Source organism: Ornithodoros turicata, chromosome 4, assembly GCF_037126465.1.
Source record: "Ornithodoros turicata isolate Travis chromosome 4, ASM3712646v1, whole genome shotgun sequence".
NCBI classification, from domain to species: Eukaryota; Metazoa; Arthropoda; class Arachnida; order Ixodida; family Argasidae; genus Ornithodoros; species Ornithodoros turicata.
Genome location: NC_088204.1, coordinates 25,797,369 through 25,812,812, shown reverse-complemented (window position 1 = coordinate 25,812,812; position 15,444 = coordinate 25,797,369). Strand labels below are relative to the sequence as shown.

The following is a 15,444-nucleotide window of genomic DNA, read 5'->3' as shown; positions in this document are numbered from 1 at the left end:
ATTTCCAGTGTCAGTAAGCATCATGTCACAAGAACTCATGTAATACTGAGTGGCTGGACACGATGTATTCCGATGCCGAAGCTAATAGCCGGAAGATAACCCGCGTCACGAGTGAAAAATGGCACGGTGGAAAAGCCAGACGTACGAAGCCACATGATCGTGCAATGTACCGGCAGACACGGCGATCGTACGAAGTCCTATAAACGTTCAATGTTCCGGCAGGCAAAGATGTCGTACGAAGCCACATGAACCTGCAATGTGCTATGCGCTCACTTAGCTGTCAACAACGGGCGCAACATTGTGCAACAACCCTACCGCGTAAGCAACATACCTCCCGCCGCCGTTCACATACGACAGCGGAGGTCAAACGTTGCATCCCTCCCTTTCCTCCTTTCTTGGTGCACCCTGCTTCCAAGCCCAACCCAGAGCAAGGCGACCGCACCCTCCAAACAGCATACCCCTCCTCCGCTTACGCTTTGCCGCCACTACCAGGAAATCCACGCTAACAGGGGCGAGGAAGACGCCAACGTCGTAATCCTTCAGCAGCGAGCAGCCGGGCACACCAACGTAGGCCTTCGTTGGTATTCAACTTCAAAACCCCATCAGCGGTCACCCGAAGCCACATGAACGCGCAATGTGCTATGCGCTCACTTATCTGTCAACAACGGGCGCAATATTGTGCAACAACCCTACCGCGCAAGCAATACACCTTCCGCTGTTCGCATGCGAACGGAGGTCAAACGTGGCATCCCTCCCTTTCCTCCTTCATTGGTAAACCCTGCTTCCAAGTCCAACCGAGTGCAGGCTGACCGCGCCCTCCACACAGCATACCCCTCCTTCGCTTACGCTTTTGCTGCCACTACCAGGAAATCCACGCAAACACAGGCGAGCAGGACGCTAGCGTCGTAATCCTGCAGCCGGGCACACCCCACGTAGGCCTTTGTTGGAGTTCAACTTCAAAAACCCCATCACCGACTTCAGCACCCATCATAGGAATTCAACTTCAAAACCCCATCACAAACTTCAACTTCAAAATCCATCACCGACTTCAGAACCCATCATAGGAATTCAACTTCAAAACCCCATCACAGACTTCAACTTCAAAATCCATCACTGACTTCAGAACCCATCATAGGAATTCAACTTCAGAGCCCCATCACAAACTTCAACTTCAAAATCCATCACCGACTTCAGAACCCATCATAGGAATTCAACTTCAAAACCACGATGGGATCTGAAGTTGAATTCTGATGATGGGTTCTGAAGTTGAATGATGGGTTATGATGTGATGGATTCTGAAGTTGAAGTTGAATGATGTGATGTGATGGGTTCTGAAGTTGAAGTTGAATGATGGGTTATGATGTGATGAATTCTGAAGTTGAAGTTGAATGATGGGTTATGAAGTGATGAATTCTGAGGTTGAAGTTGAGTTACGGGCTCGTGATGTGATGGTTTATGACGGTGATGTGATGTGATGGGCTTTGCGGAAAACTGACCATGATGTGATGTTGAATGAATTCTTAGCAAAATGCCGACCTATGATCCCCACAGGTTTCATGTGAACGCTTCAGATCACTAAAACAAATTGCTCTCAAAATACGTATTTCAGCACTCATGAGCCTTCACTACGCATATGCTAAACCAATGTGCAAAACGAAGAAACAAACAAATAAGCTATCACTAGGTAGCGGATTTTATGGCACTAAAAACACGCGTTTTTGGCAGGGTTGATTACCAAAAATATTATTGTTTCCGTTTCCGTTTCTGGACGATTTTCGGTAGCGGTTTCTGTTTCCTTTTCAGAATTTCGTTTCAGTTTTCCGTTTCCGAGGTAATTTTGGTACTGGTTTCTGTTTCTCATCCGGAACTCGTACTGTCTGGTTTTGGCTTTTTCATGTCAGATATTCTAGTTACATAATGGATGCAAAAGGACAGCCACACTAAACACAAACACGAAAGACTTTAATGCAAAGTTCGTCACGAATCTTATACACTGCGAGTAGATGCCTCTCTAGGTTGCAGAATACATGTCCTTAAGTTTCAAAAGTCTTCGCTCGTGCGCAAAAATAACACGTCATCAAAACTTTCGCGTTCACCTTGCTGTGCAGCGTGCTCAACACGAAAGAAAGTCCCGAAAATAAACGGATGAATGAATAATGAATGATGACTGGGACAATAGTGTGGATATATATAATTTTCATATTAACGCGAAAACACTCAGGGAAACGTCCTGCGAATTTGGTTTCCGTTAACGCTACCAGTTTAGAATTTCGTTTCCGTTCCGGTTTCTGGTAGTGGAAACTAACACAATTTTGTTTCCGTTTCCATTTTCGTTTCCTGTTGAATTTCGGTAATTACCGTTTCTCGTTTCCGTTTCCGATAGCCAACCCTGGTTTTAGGCGCCAAAAAAGGCACCACAAAAGACCCGAAAAGGCGTGAATTTTCGCAGAATGGGCATGATCAATATGCACTACCGACACTACAACTCCGAGCGATGCTTCCATCATTGGTTGCTTTATGGTGGCATACCACTCTATCGCATGCACTTTGGTGACAGTTGCTGGTCTGAAAAGTAAGCTTCTATTATAAATTATGATGTCATTCTTCGGCTGCACTTCCACGATTTCATACAGCAAGCGAGAGAAATAGGAAGCAAAATATTATGAAGATTTGGCATGTACAAAACCGTTCTGATCGCATGGCAATCTTTATTTCGGAATTCTACTCACAGCACCGTGCACACATCTTATTATTGAATTTGTGTAATTGAATCATTTTGTGTAATTAATTACTGTAACCAACTACTTTCTCAAACATGTATCCGTAACTGTAATTTTCCGTAATTAATTACGTAATTAATTACCGTAGAGAGAGAGAGAGAGAAATACATGATGACGATGATATGGGGATGACTTCCGTAATTAATCCATAATGTAACCATTTTTCGAGTAACTTGCATGCTGAGGAACGTTGCTTCTGCACTCAAATTTTCCATGCGCGTTTTACGTCCTGTTTGAGTTTAGGTTCTGTGTATTAGGTGGGTTGTCCCATAAATTTGTTTTCAACAAGTATTACGTATGGTAAATTTAGAAGATCCAGTGAACAGGTAAGGTGAACCATTGTGTCAAAGTTTTACATGCCACTTTAAAAATGAGTAACTGGACGTAACTCAATAACATTTCACAAGCAACTGTAACTAACTGAGGTGCGTTTCTGTGTAAGTAACGTTCCCTGTAACTTCGTTACGCTTAGAGTCATGTAGCTGTAAGTTACACTTTGTGAGTAGCCTATACAGCCCTTGTCACCACTAAGCACAGCTGCAAGGGCAGACGTTGTGCTGCAGCGGGTACAAGGAATACAGGCAAAAAACAATCTACTTTCTGCCGACAAGGGGAAACACACGCATTCTGTCATGTAGCGCGGCGAAGGGTGTCCTCGTTTCTTTTTTATTTTTTTTTTGTGTGGTTGCAAGAGCTATGAAATAAACATGAACCAGCCAACAAGTAAAGTGCACATTCAGCCACTTGTCGGCGCCTATTTTCAAATCAGGCACTAATCGCAAAAAGGGTATTAAAGGGACTATGAAATTTCCCGAACCCCCATACTTTTTTTCGATGGAAACTGTTCTTCCCGCAGAGAAACTAATATGCCACAATTTTTTCCGGACGAAATCGCTCCACTCTGCGAGGAGCGCGCGCTGGAAATGTCTCTTCCGCGTTCCTCCTCTCCCGCGCATATTTCCCTGCCGATGGTGTAACTGTACGGACCGCTCTTCGGTTCCCCGTTACGTCACCGGTGTTGCACAATGGCAAGTAATGCCGCGAGCTCGCGCTGTGGCTGCCGCCACTGCCGAAATCTGCCGATCGCGCGAAAGCTGCTGTCATGGAGATTTCCACTCCCCATGAACGCATACGCGGGATCCTACGGCGCATGCTCCTGGCGGCATTCCTCGGCTCGGCAACACGTCACGATGACGTGTTGCTGAGCCGGCCGTGGTCGCGTCAAGTTACCCGTTGTGTCTCCGCTCGGCAGCTCGTCACGGCGCGGCGCCAGCTGTCCTCCCTTCGCCGCTCCGTTTAAATTCGCTCCCGAGAAATCCGCTCGCGCGACGAAAGTAAAATTTCGGTTCTGGACTCAGAAAAATGTCTTCTTTCGAACGAAACGAAGAAAAAAATCGTTTCATAGTCCCTTTAATATTAGGGTGCTAATGGGTCCCCTTCGACCTGATTCATGCTTAGAACACCAAAGGCCTCATTTGTACGACTCCCAACGAAAAGGCATATGCCTGGAAATCCGCTCTCTAGTTATCATCCTCACCAAGTTATCGTCTAATTAGGGTCAATGTATCTTATTTCTTCTCATTCATATGATAGGTCTCGACTCGTGAGCATGGTATACCCTCTTTAAACTGTGCACGAGGACATTAGTCACATTCCAGCACTGTGTGGTACCAACTTCTGCGGCTATCTCAAGGGTGGTGGTGGTGGTTGGTAAAATAACAAGGGGAGGTTGAATTCCCGCAAGCGAATTCTGCTACCCAAAAAAAAAAAAGAAAGACGGTACACCCCAACGCAGAAAAGAAAAAAGAAAGGAAACGGTACGATTGCACCACAGAATGTGCGAGCGCACCGCAAAAGCTCACCGGGGTGAGCGTCTCGACCGCGACAACGCAGGACCGAGCGCGCCGTTCACATCAAGGATCATAGTAATGTCCACGCTCCGTCTAGTATAGAGTTTCTAGTCCAGATTTCACAATTAAATTGACAAGAGCATTGAAGGCCGCGTCCCTGTGGTTAGCGCCCCATACGCCTAAGACTTTCTCTATGCTGAAGTCCCTGCTGTCGAGATGGGCAAGGGTCAGCCTCAAGATGCCTCCTTGTGCAGCATGTTTTGGACAATGCATGATGATATGTTCAGTGTTTTCCACTGTCCCGCACAGTAGACAGTGGGGCGAGTCCACCTTGCCCACTTTATGAAGAAACTGGCGACCATAGGGCACATTCAGGCGTAGACGAAGCAGGAGAGTTTCTATGTGTCTGGGCGTTTTTGAAGGTATGGTAAAATTCAGCTCCGGGTCTAGCGTGCGCAGCAGTGACGGACCACTGTCGGCTTGGTGCCATTTTGTCCTGCGGATGTCATCAGTCATAGATTTTAGGAGAGATTTGATGTCCTGCTTTGAAAACGTGACAAGATATTCTGTCGATGACAGGTGTGCGATGTTCGCCATTTCGTCCGCCTTCTCGTTACCACTTATGCCAATATGGCCAGGTATCCACTGAAGAATGACGTCGTGACCGATGTCTGTGCACTTGCGATACCCTAACAGGAGGTCTCGTACTGTTGAAGCCGTACGGCCTTTTTCCAAGAACGATGAGATAGCTTCAAGGCCGGCTTTAGAGTCGCAGTACACTATCCATTGCGCAGGCAGCTCGAGCGTGGCAAGGTAAGTCATGGCTAGCTGTACGGCTACCAGCTCCGCTGTCGTCGATGAGGTCCTGTGAGACAATCGTGCTATGCCTTCCCTCTTGTGCTCTGGTATTACAAATGCGGAGGCAGACCCGGATAGAGTCGTGGACCCGTCGGTGAAGATGGCTACACGGCCTTTGTGCCTTTCCATCAATTCGAGGCAGTACTGTCTCATGGCCAAAGGCGGGAGGCTTGACTTTCCCTGGTTGATCCCAGGCACGGTGGTACAGATAGGAGGTGTCTGTAGCGTCCATGGAGGGTGTGGGTCCGCTTGTTGCGGCCGTGCTGTTGGCAATGTACGTCGATATGGAGAGAGTGCTTTTAAGAAAGAGGAGTTTCGGCGAAGCAGCTTCCGCACCAGGGGATGGTGATCATGCTGAGTGCACAGGTGAAGGTAATGCCGAACCGTTTCACGCACCCTTAGTGCCTCGAATGGAGGTTCTTTGACCTCTGCTATGGTCAGTGTGTTAGAGGTGGCACTTGGTACCCCAAGGCAGACCTTCAAACTCCTTGCTAAGACGCCTTGCAGCATATTCTCCGACGTAGCGCAAATGCTGTTCAGAACTGGAAGGTGATACGCTGCCATTTGCTGGATGAGGGCTCTGTGCACAGTGAGTAGTGACGACGTTGCCATTCCCCACCGGGGCCCCGTGAGATGCCGTAGTATGTTAATCCGAGCGTCGGCTCTGCCCTTCAGATACTTGGTATGGGCGGCCCATGTTAATTGTGCGTCGATTATAACTCCCAGAAAGCGATGATGTGAAACCCGCTGGACTGGCTGTGTCGAGAGCTGCAATTGGATGTTTTTCCGTGTGAAGGGTAGGAAGACCGTCTTTTCGGGAGATATGTCCATTCCCCTCTGCGTCAAGAGCGTTTTTGCTGTACACCACTGAACGTGTATATTGTGCTCACTACCGTATCGTTAGGGTTCCGGGATTTCGGAGTTTATTTCTGGGTGTTCCCGGAGGATGTTTTTCGGAGTTTATTCCATTTTCAAAAAACGGATTTTTTCGGAGTGTATCATTTACAGCTCAGTTAATATCCGAAATTCGGAGAGCACTTGACGACGCACACACACTTGTGCAGCGAAAACGCAGTTGTCACATTTATTGCTTCAACACTAAAGAGACATAACCACATTTCGTGCGAAGCACACTGAGGTGTTCCACAATTCCGAAAGCACCCTTTCCGTGTGCTCACTGTTACGCGGCAATACTTACATAGGACAACCTCTGCATCGCGATCGAGGGACGATGTGAACTCCTCGAAATCAGGGTACTACTTGACGTAGTCGCAGGGCAGTTTTCGCTTGCGCCCATCTTGTCGTCAGCACTGTAACTAGTTGCAATTTCAAAAAGACCACTCTGTATGACCACGGTTCGATGCTTATTTTAGTGCTTATATCACATGTAGGACAAGGAAATCGGAAAACAGGCTAGGGAAAAGCCCGGCCAGTGAATCCTCAAGTGGTCGAGATAACCGTCGAAGGAAACGCTAGGTCACAGAAACCATTGTTATGTTGCGGTGGGGTCAGTATCCGAGGTCAGAAGAAACCCAGGACACAAAAGGAGGCCAAGAACAATAACCCGGTTATCAGGGAAAACATCTGCCAAGCGGAGTTTTTCCGATAAATCCGAAAACCCGGAACCCTACGTATCTTGCACGAAGGACTTCCGCTTTGCTTCTGAGATCGCCGTAGCAGCACTAAGGAATGTGCTCTAGATCACTGCACCGGCCGCATTCTTAGGCCCAGACCTGGCCCGAGCCCGGACTTCCTTTGATTTACCCGCCCGGATCTGGCCCAAGGGCGGCGTACCTGACCCGGGCACGACCAGAAGTTCTAGGTTTTGCTGCGCAGCCGCGGCGCGGGCCCATGAAATTCATACGCTACCTGAACCAGGCCAGCCAGGCCTATTGTAGCGGGCTGTAAAAGTTGAGTGTTTCTAACTAACAGTGGTGTAGCTCCTTAATCATGTAACGAAAAACTTTCAACCGCAGTTATTTTACTTTGCTCAAAAGTGGCTTCACGTTTGTTCGTGAGACAAAATTTCATGGTGTTCGATTTAAGATGGAACTACCCAACAGTCACTAGAAATTCTACACTACGTTACTATCAAACGAAACCAGAGGATTTGTATCAAACCGAGCAATACTCACCACAAATTTTACACTATATTACATTTGCTGAGCTCAAGATCGTGGGTTCATTCTCCGCCGAGATGGATTGCACTGTTGGCGAAGTGAACGACGCTTCAAGCACCGTGTGTCAGAGATTTTCGGCGCATGCCAAAAGAGGCCCATGTGGTCAAAATTATCCGCAGTCCTACCCTGCAGCACATGCAGCATGCAGACACGCAAATGTAGGCGGATTCACCTTACGTGCAAATCTACTCCCAATTATTATACAGTACATTAATATTGAATTAAATCAGAGGACTAGCATTAAAGTGAGCAATGTCTGTTCTATATCACAACACTCGCTACGAGTTTCACACTATCAGAGGCCTAATAGCTTTTCATTAATCAAGTCACACAGAAACGTAAACAACCCTTTTGCAGGCTTGACAGAACAGATACCAAAGCACTATATACGTACAAGTAGCCACACGAAATCGCGGCACAAATATTTTAACCAATATAGTTACAATATTTCATGGTAACACTTCTAAGCTTGCTGTAACCCTAATACTCGAAACACGTCAAATTTACCTTGTCATCAATCGTTTACAGCACAAACACAACCAATGCATGCAACCCAGATACACGGTCGTTGACTGCTATCTGGAATCATCTGGAATTTCCTCAGAACCGAAGGATATCCCTTTACCTCTGCTTTCTTCCCTCGTTCCTGAATTGCGACAGCGAAGCACACGGCAACGGAAAGGACGGCGCTTGCGGCGACGTGGAGACCTGGGATATCTGATATAGACCTTTATTTTAGCCTCGTCCCAGCGCGAACGTGGCTCCCTCATACTCTCGACGCCGGACGCCACCTGGAGGGTAGGGACAGCAAGTGACTGCGGGCACGCCCCTTTCTTGTGGAGTGGCATGTGACGGCAGCGTTTCTGTGCAATACGATAGCCTATATACGCCTGGTTTCGAGCTGTCATGTACAGCGGTTATTCCTCCGGACGGCACTGTGCCGTCGTCGGTTGCACCAACAACCAACGTAAACGCAAGCTTCTTTTACAAGAACGTTGTGATATTCATCAGCGCCAACGACACGATTGCATGTGCGGGGTGTACTCGCTGCACGCGTTTTCTGTTGCCGCCGAGAAACGACGACAGTGGATAATCGCTTTGAACAGGAAGGACTTCGTGCCAAGCAAGTTTTCACGAGTAGGTGCAATAAACATATTACCATCGTCTTGCTGCGAGGCCTTATCACATACTCATGGTCGATTAATTCCAGGTATGTTCTGTACACTTCATCGACGGAAGACCAACGAACATAAATCCATGCCCCATGTTGAAGCTGGGATACCCAAGAAAGGTGAGTAAAATCCTAGAACAAATCCTAGCCTTAGATAAGAAAGAATCGTGAGTGTCGAAAATATCATACCACGTTTATATCAGGAGATGGTTATAAGCTTTACGCCAGATAATAATTACTGTCGTGCGTGCTTAAAATAGGAGACAGGTGAATCAAGAGGCTGCACTCACAAAGTTGGCATTTATTGCTGATCATTATTTACATAAACCTTCGCTGTGAGTACTTGCAGGTGACACATGGGAGGAGGCCGGTCCTTAGGGTGCTTCAGGCCACTGTTAGCAATGCACCAGGAGAGCCTGCAAACCGTGGGGTAGGACAAATTTGTGATAACTGCGGTTGCTTTAAGCTAATGTCATAACCATGACTGTGTTTTGGGAGTGGCGTGGGGATCACCTGGCATTTTTGTCACATAATATATGTGCATGTTTAACTTATGCATGAGGAATGGAATACGGACACTCCTATTTATATGCAATGGTGCGTTTAAAGAAAAAAAATGCAAAAATTGTCTGATGTGATTCTCTTTGTTTTTTTCACCTCAGGCATAACGTTCTGTGGATACTGCACACATTCATGGCATCATTCGGCATTTGTTTTATATGAATTTTAAGCAATATATTTTAAATTAGTCTAAGGCATGAAAAATTCTTATTTACAGGTCGGCCATGAACCATGCACGTCGTCGTCTTCAACCTTTGCAAGTAATGCTGAATGTGAGCCCCATGATGCTACACCATTCGAAGAGGCAGGTGACCATGGTCAACATGTTGGCCCCCTTGACCTTCGTTGCATGAAGTCCTTGCTACAAATAGAAAGCAGCTCTGATAGGCACGAAAAATGGAGTCACCAGAGTTGCCAAGTTCAACCTACAGTTCGTGATATTGGGACGCAGTGGGAAGACCCCTACAACAGCATAAGAGAGGAACATTCGTATGCTGCTCTGCGTGTGATGACGACATCTTCAGAAACACAGACAGTACAGAAGACACCTTCTGAAGATATGTCAGAAGCTCTTTGCTGTTTCTACACAGGACTTAGCCTCGATGGCTTCTGGAAGCTCGTGACGACAGTGAGTCTGGCTGCCCAGACTACCATCACAATGAATGTGGGTGATCAAGTATTGTTGACCCTAATGAGGCTACGGCTCGGGTTGTTGTACTTTGACCTGGCAATACGGTTTGGCATCTCACTTGCCCAAGCAGGAAAAATATTCAGAGAAATGCTTGGTATTCTAAGTGGCATAATGAGGAATGTTGTAGTGTGGCTACCATTAGACACAATTCTTGCAACTACGCCGTCACAGTTTACGTCTAGCGGATATGGCAACACCAGCTGCATCATCGACTGCACAGAGGTTCCAATGCAACGGCCCAAGAGGATTTATTCGAGAGGGCAAACCTACAGCCACTATAAGAGCTGCAACACCATGAAGTTTTTGGTGGCCATCGCACCAAATGGATTTATCATGTTCGTCTCACATGCATATGGTGGGCGTGCTTCCGACAAGTTCATTGTTGAAGATTCCGGGTTTACAAACTACTTATACCAGGATCAGGAAGTCATGGCCGACAGGGGATTTGCTCTAAATAACTCAATGAAAGAAGAGGGAGTCAAGCTGAATATTCCAGCTTTTTCAAGAGGCAAGAGCCAGTTTTCTGAGGCAGAAGCGACAGTGTCCAGGAGAATTTCTAGACTGAGAATCCATGTTGAGCGTGCGATCAATCGCATCAAAGTATACAGGATCCTGAAAGGTGCACTTCCAATCACTCACAAGAAATTAATGAACAATATAGTTGTAGTATGTGCAGGCCTGTGTAACTTGAAGGGTCCACTAATCGCTCCCAAGCATTGCGAGGATGAGCTTCGCACAGATTAGTGTATATAGTGTACATAGTGTGCATACTATAATAATGCACATTCACTGTATATCACCTTATTGCACACAGTGTATAGATTTTATATTAGTACATTGACAAGTCCATCACGGCCAAACCTACAGTCAAATGCTGCTATGAATGAAGCTCAATAAGCACGCAACCACTTCAAAGGTGCAGTTATAATAGGAAATAAAGGACAGCATTGTGTTCCAGTGACCTGCAGTTTATTCTGTTCTGAGTTTACCGTTCTGAACACAGTACCTTATATTCATCAGTGAGTGCCAAGTTCTTGGAATTTACAGCATCAACAAGCCTGGGCAAATAATGCCTAAAGTAAAATTCATTGAACCTTGTGATATGCATGGCAACATACTCTACATCATAGGTCACCTCAATTATAATAGAATTCAGTGCTGACCATACATGAAAGTAACATTTTGATCTCTCAGAGCAAAACATCACAAATTGAACTTGCATGTAGTATCCATTCTTTCCTTCTTTAGCAAGGTAATATCTACCATCAGTGTCCCTCCTGACATCGTACTTACAGGCGTGAACAAACTGCACACAGTCTTCTGTATGTGGGCACTTTATTTCCAAAATACTGTCAGTGCCCACCAGTCCATCAGGACTTGCTGATAAGAATGGGTGAGTTGCACTCACCACTGTTCCACACAGCTCCACACAAACACCATAGCTATTTTCGAAGGCCTTCCTTGCGACTGGTTCAAATTTCTTTCCATGACTCGTTGCCTTGTTGCCCCGAAACGTACTGAACAGGCATGACTTTATGAACTTGTCCGGCGCAGTGTCTTTTCTGCGGGGAACTTTGGAAAGGTTTGATGCTGTGAGTCGAAGCTTACGACTTGCTTGCCATAGGTCACCACTCTGTTGGCACGTCAACTTCATGAGCCTTTGCCTTGACGATTCTTCGATTTTCACCCACTGACTGTAGAATTCAAAGCACAACTCACACGCAAGCAACTCTGGTTCACTGTGGGAACCATGTTCAGGCACAGTGTCCCTTTGACTGCAACAACTGGTCTGCACATTTGATGGCAAACTGGCAAAAACAGTCTGATGCAGCAAACTGCCTCTGATGTCAAGCAACGGTGCTATTTCACTCGCTTTCATAGCTTTTACGTACGTCTTGTGGTCCTCGTAACGTGGCACTGAGACCTTTCTGTTTGTGGGTGATGCGTGCCTGATGTTCTTTGCCATGCTGAAGTCCATGTCTAGTACCTGTGATGGTACGACATTTCTTTTGGTACCATGGTTCCAACTGGCACTCCTGTCCGTGCAACTTTGTCCCGTGAGACCTTTCCGATTTGCAAATTCTATTTTCCATAGTATAGCACCTGCAAGCAAGAAAATGATTTGAAATGAGATTTTTTTTTCTTTTGTCAGATGCATTTCCTTGAGCCTGAGGAGGTTGGAACACGCGGACCCACACATGTAAAAACGACGAGAGGACGAGGTTCATTTTTATGTGTGTTCCAGCCTTACGAAACTAGAGCAAAAGCTTCCAATAACATCAGATTGCTTGCTTGTTACTCTAATACTCGTAGGTAGACACGTAATTGGCACCAGCATTGGTTTTTCATTCTGTGCCATATTTATGAGACAGCCCCATTGTGACACATGACTTCCATGACACAGCCCAGATGTACTAAGGCCTGGTAATCGTGATGAGTCTCATTGTATGTTAGCACAGAAATGTAACACTCACCAACGTGGCTACATACTCTTGTTAAGCCAACCTTGCAGGTGCAGGAGCCCCAGAGAATGCGACAGTCGCTTGTCACGCACACCCACGCCTGGTACGGCCGATATTCATCTGCCTGGGAAGGTGAAACCGTTCCCTTTAGAAAGCAGGTGTCACTGTCTGTTTGGTAGACAAGAAGCCGCCCCACTTTGCCACTAATTAAATAATTGTATGAGTCCAGGCTCTTAAGAGCTTGGACATCCTCCAGGTCACAGGCTTTAGACTTCAGTAAATAATATGTTATGTGGTGCTCTTGGAGTGGGGGCCACAACTTCATGTTATCTACCCAGTCAGACTCATTGACAGTTTTTGGATGGGGTAGCACGTGAGTACCTATGTAGGAAAGGAGCAACAACCATGAAGAAAAAATCGTAGATTCACACTGGAAGAGGTGTACTAACGAATCAATGGAGGTCTTGATTAGGATGTCCGTGAACGATTAAAAGATACGATTTGTAGCACGATACACTTCGACGTGTTATTTAGGCGTTAGACATAAGCGAACGTCACATAATCTAACTGCATGCCGCTAAGCGCTTGGACTCATGATCGGCGCAGCAATCATGACAAAGACAGAATAAAAAAAACGACAAAGCACATATAAGCACAGAGTGGTTAGTTCAAATGCTTACCAAGGCTGCGAAACAGATGTTCATCCTATGTTCAGTATCTCCCATTTATTTTTCGTGGAGACGTGAGCGTGTTAGGAGGGTTTTAAAACTTGATCTATTGGCTGCAACATAATGTTAATGCCGTACAGCAACCGCGCCATCGCTAAAGCACTTAAAGGCATATTTGCACGCTAAATTAATGCTTCGACAGAAGTAAAAGTGCGCAGACAACTTCGTGCATACTTAGGGCTGGAACCGGGTACGCAGAAAAGCAACAAAGATTTCTGTGCGTCAGATAAATTCTTGTTGTTTTTGCGTGTCTCCGGTTCCAGCCCTCAGGTTAATGCTTTCCGAGAAGTTTGTAGAAGATGTTATCATGCCGAGAAACATGTACTTACCGATTTTTAACGAGGAAGGAACCTCCAAACAGCTAGACAACACCTTAGCCATCGCTTCTTACATGCGCTGGAACGAGCGACCCGCAGTCACCACGAAGAAATGCCCGCACAGCGGCGCTGGAGTCGCAACAAAATGGTGGCGCACATGGTATGTTGAAAATAAAGGTCTATATTGGCAAGATAGTCATAGTGTACCGAAGTAGGCGAGGGAAAAACACGCAGCACGATGACTGCAAGACAACGGTTGCGGGGACATTCCTTTTTGCTTACTTTCCCGTCTTTCCTAAAACGTGCGGAGGGCCCCGAATAGTTTTCTCCAAATCATTCTTTCCCAGAACAGTATGGGTCGTTTTACAGCGGCAGCTGTATGAGGGCGTACCAGTTCTCCGGCCCAATGTATTCCCTGTGGAACATATTTTATCTTTTTCTCGGCAACCAACAGGCGGATTTGTGTGTTTATCTGTGAATCTGTGTTTATCTGTTATTCTGTGAACCCATCTGTGAACAGATGGGTTTTGTGGGAAAGAGGAAGTCAAGATGAATTACATAGCGCAGACAGAATTCTGAAATATGCCTCACGTTTTTTATTTTGACTTCACGAAAGTAGAAAAAATGCACCTTTCTTCTCGTCCCTGAAAATCTTTCAGGAATCAATAAACACCAAATTTATATGTCTATCAGTTTCCGTTTTTATAATAGGAGTATGAGTACATATGCACACCAACTGAAAGCCCAGTGAACCTTAACACTAGCACAGAGTAACCTCTGCGTCGCCTCCTGTTGTCGCATAGGAAAAGCCGCGTGGAAATTTTTCGACGGTGTCCATCCGCCGAAAGTGGTGCGCGGTTATTGTGGGCAGTGCGTGGACAAGCCTACTCCATGATTTGCAACCTACTTTCGATATCGCCGAGTCTGCGAAGCAAAAAAAAAAAAAAGACATCGCCTCCCTGAGCCAGAGAGAAGGAAAACAGAGTCACAGGTGCTCGCGCAGGTGATGAAGGAGAAAGCGGCACGATAGAGCGGCAGCTGCGAGCGGAGCAGGGAAATCCAAACGAACTACACATTAGGGAGCTTTACCACATCGGAAGGAAACAAACCAAAATAGAAAAGAATGATGTGATGATAATGATTCAATTTTAGTGGCACAAATAAGCATAATGTATAATGCATAATGTAAAAACCCCCAGACTAGGGAACACGAAGGGACAGAGGGAACACGAAGGGACAGACACAACACGACGTCTCAAACAAGTGTTTGAGACTTCGTGTTGTGTCTGTCCCTTCGTGTTCCCTAGTCTCGGGGTTTTAACATTATGCATCATCTTCACCAGCTCGCTTGCTTCCTAGCCATTTTTTCATTCACAAATATGCAGCTCAGGCTATAGTGCGTCAAAACTATGGTAAAATTGTGACTAGTTAAAAAAATCAGATGGTTACACTAAAAACAATATCAACAAAGACACGATATGTAAAAATATGCATATTAAACCAGATCGCAGATAGGTAGCCAACGTCTCTCAGAAAGTTATAGATTCCTATAGATATGGCAATAGTGGATCATCACCCAGTAGTAGAGCTGGGTGAAACAGCAAACTGTGCTGATCAAATTAAATGGCGTTTGCGGCGTGGCTCATGTAGCGGGCACGATACGAGAATGTGTAGTACAGAGAATGGCTCCCCCACAGCGTACATACTAGGTCCGTTCGATTAGGGCTGCACTGCTTGAACCAGTTCTCGGCAGTGTAAGGGGAGTTCTGAGCCCGTGCAACCCAGTGCAGGCTCAGTGTAACACCAGCGCCGCCAGAAAACGAATGTCGAAGTGTCATTGTCGTGC

General features: G+C 46.1%; 2 protein-coding genes across 2 annotated transcripts; one reads left to right on the top strand and one right to left on the bottom strand.

Annotated features, from left to right (window-relative positions):
• Positions 1–8,503: 8,503 nt before the first annotated feature.
• On the top strand, positions 8,504–11,052 carry LOC135391360 (uncharacterized). Its single transcript, XM_064621610.1, has 4 exons — positions 8,504–8,805; positions 8,879–8,959; positions 9,189–9,269; positions 9,618–11,052. The coding sequence occupies exons 1-4, from the start codon at positions 8,575–8,577 to the stop codon at positions 10,833–10,835; spliced, it is 1,611 nt and encodes a 536-aa protein (XP_064477680.1). The 5' UTR covers positions 8,504–8,574; the 3' UTR covers positions 10,836–11,052.
• On the bottom strand, positions 11,039–13,776 carry LOC135391361 (uncharacterized). The gene is made up of 2 exons (XM_064621611.1): positions 12,566–13,776; positions 11,039–12,194 (listed from the first exon to the last, which is right to left on the bottom strand). Exons 1-2 carry the CDS (start codon positions 12,876–12,878, stop codon positions 11,077–11,079), a joined length of 1,431 nt encoding a protein of 476 aa, XP_064477681.1. The 5' UTR covers positions 12,879–13,776; the 3' UTR covers positions 11,039–11,076.
• Positions 13,777–15,444: the final 1,668 nt, after the last annotated feature.

Excerpts from the sequence above, each read along its gene's own strand:
- LOC135391360 (XM_064621610.1), top strand. The coding sequence starts at position 8,575 with ATGTACAGCGGTTATTCCTCCGGACGGCACTGTGCCGTCGTCGGTTGC. Across the intron at positions 8,806-8,878 it reads TGCCAAGCAAGTTTTCACGA|GTATGTTCTGTACACTTCAT; the intron begins GTAGGTGCAATA and ends GATTAATTCCAG. Across the intron at positions 9,270-9,617 it reads GAGAGCCTGCAAACCGTGGG|GTCGGCCATGAACCATGCAC; the intron begins GTAGGACAAATT and ends TCTTATTTACAG.
- LOC135391361 (XM_064621611.1), bottom strand. The coding sequence starts at position 12,878 with ATGAAGTTGTGGCCCCCACTCCAAGAGCACCACATAACATATTATTTA. Across the intron at positions 12,195-12,565 it reads AAGAGTATGTAGCCACGTTG|GTGCTATACTATGGAAAATA; the intron begins GTGAGTGTTACA and ends TCTTGCTTGCAG.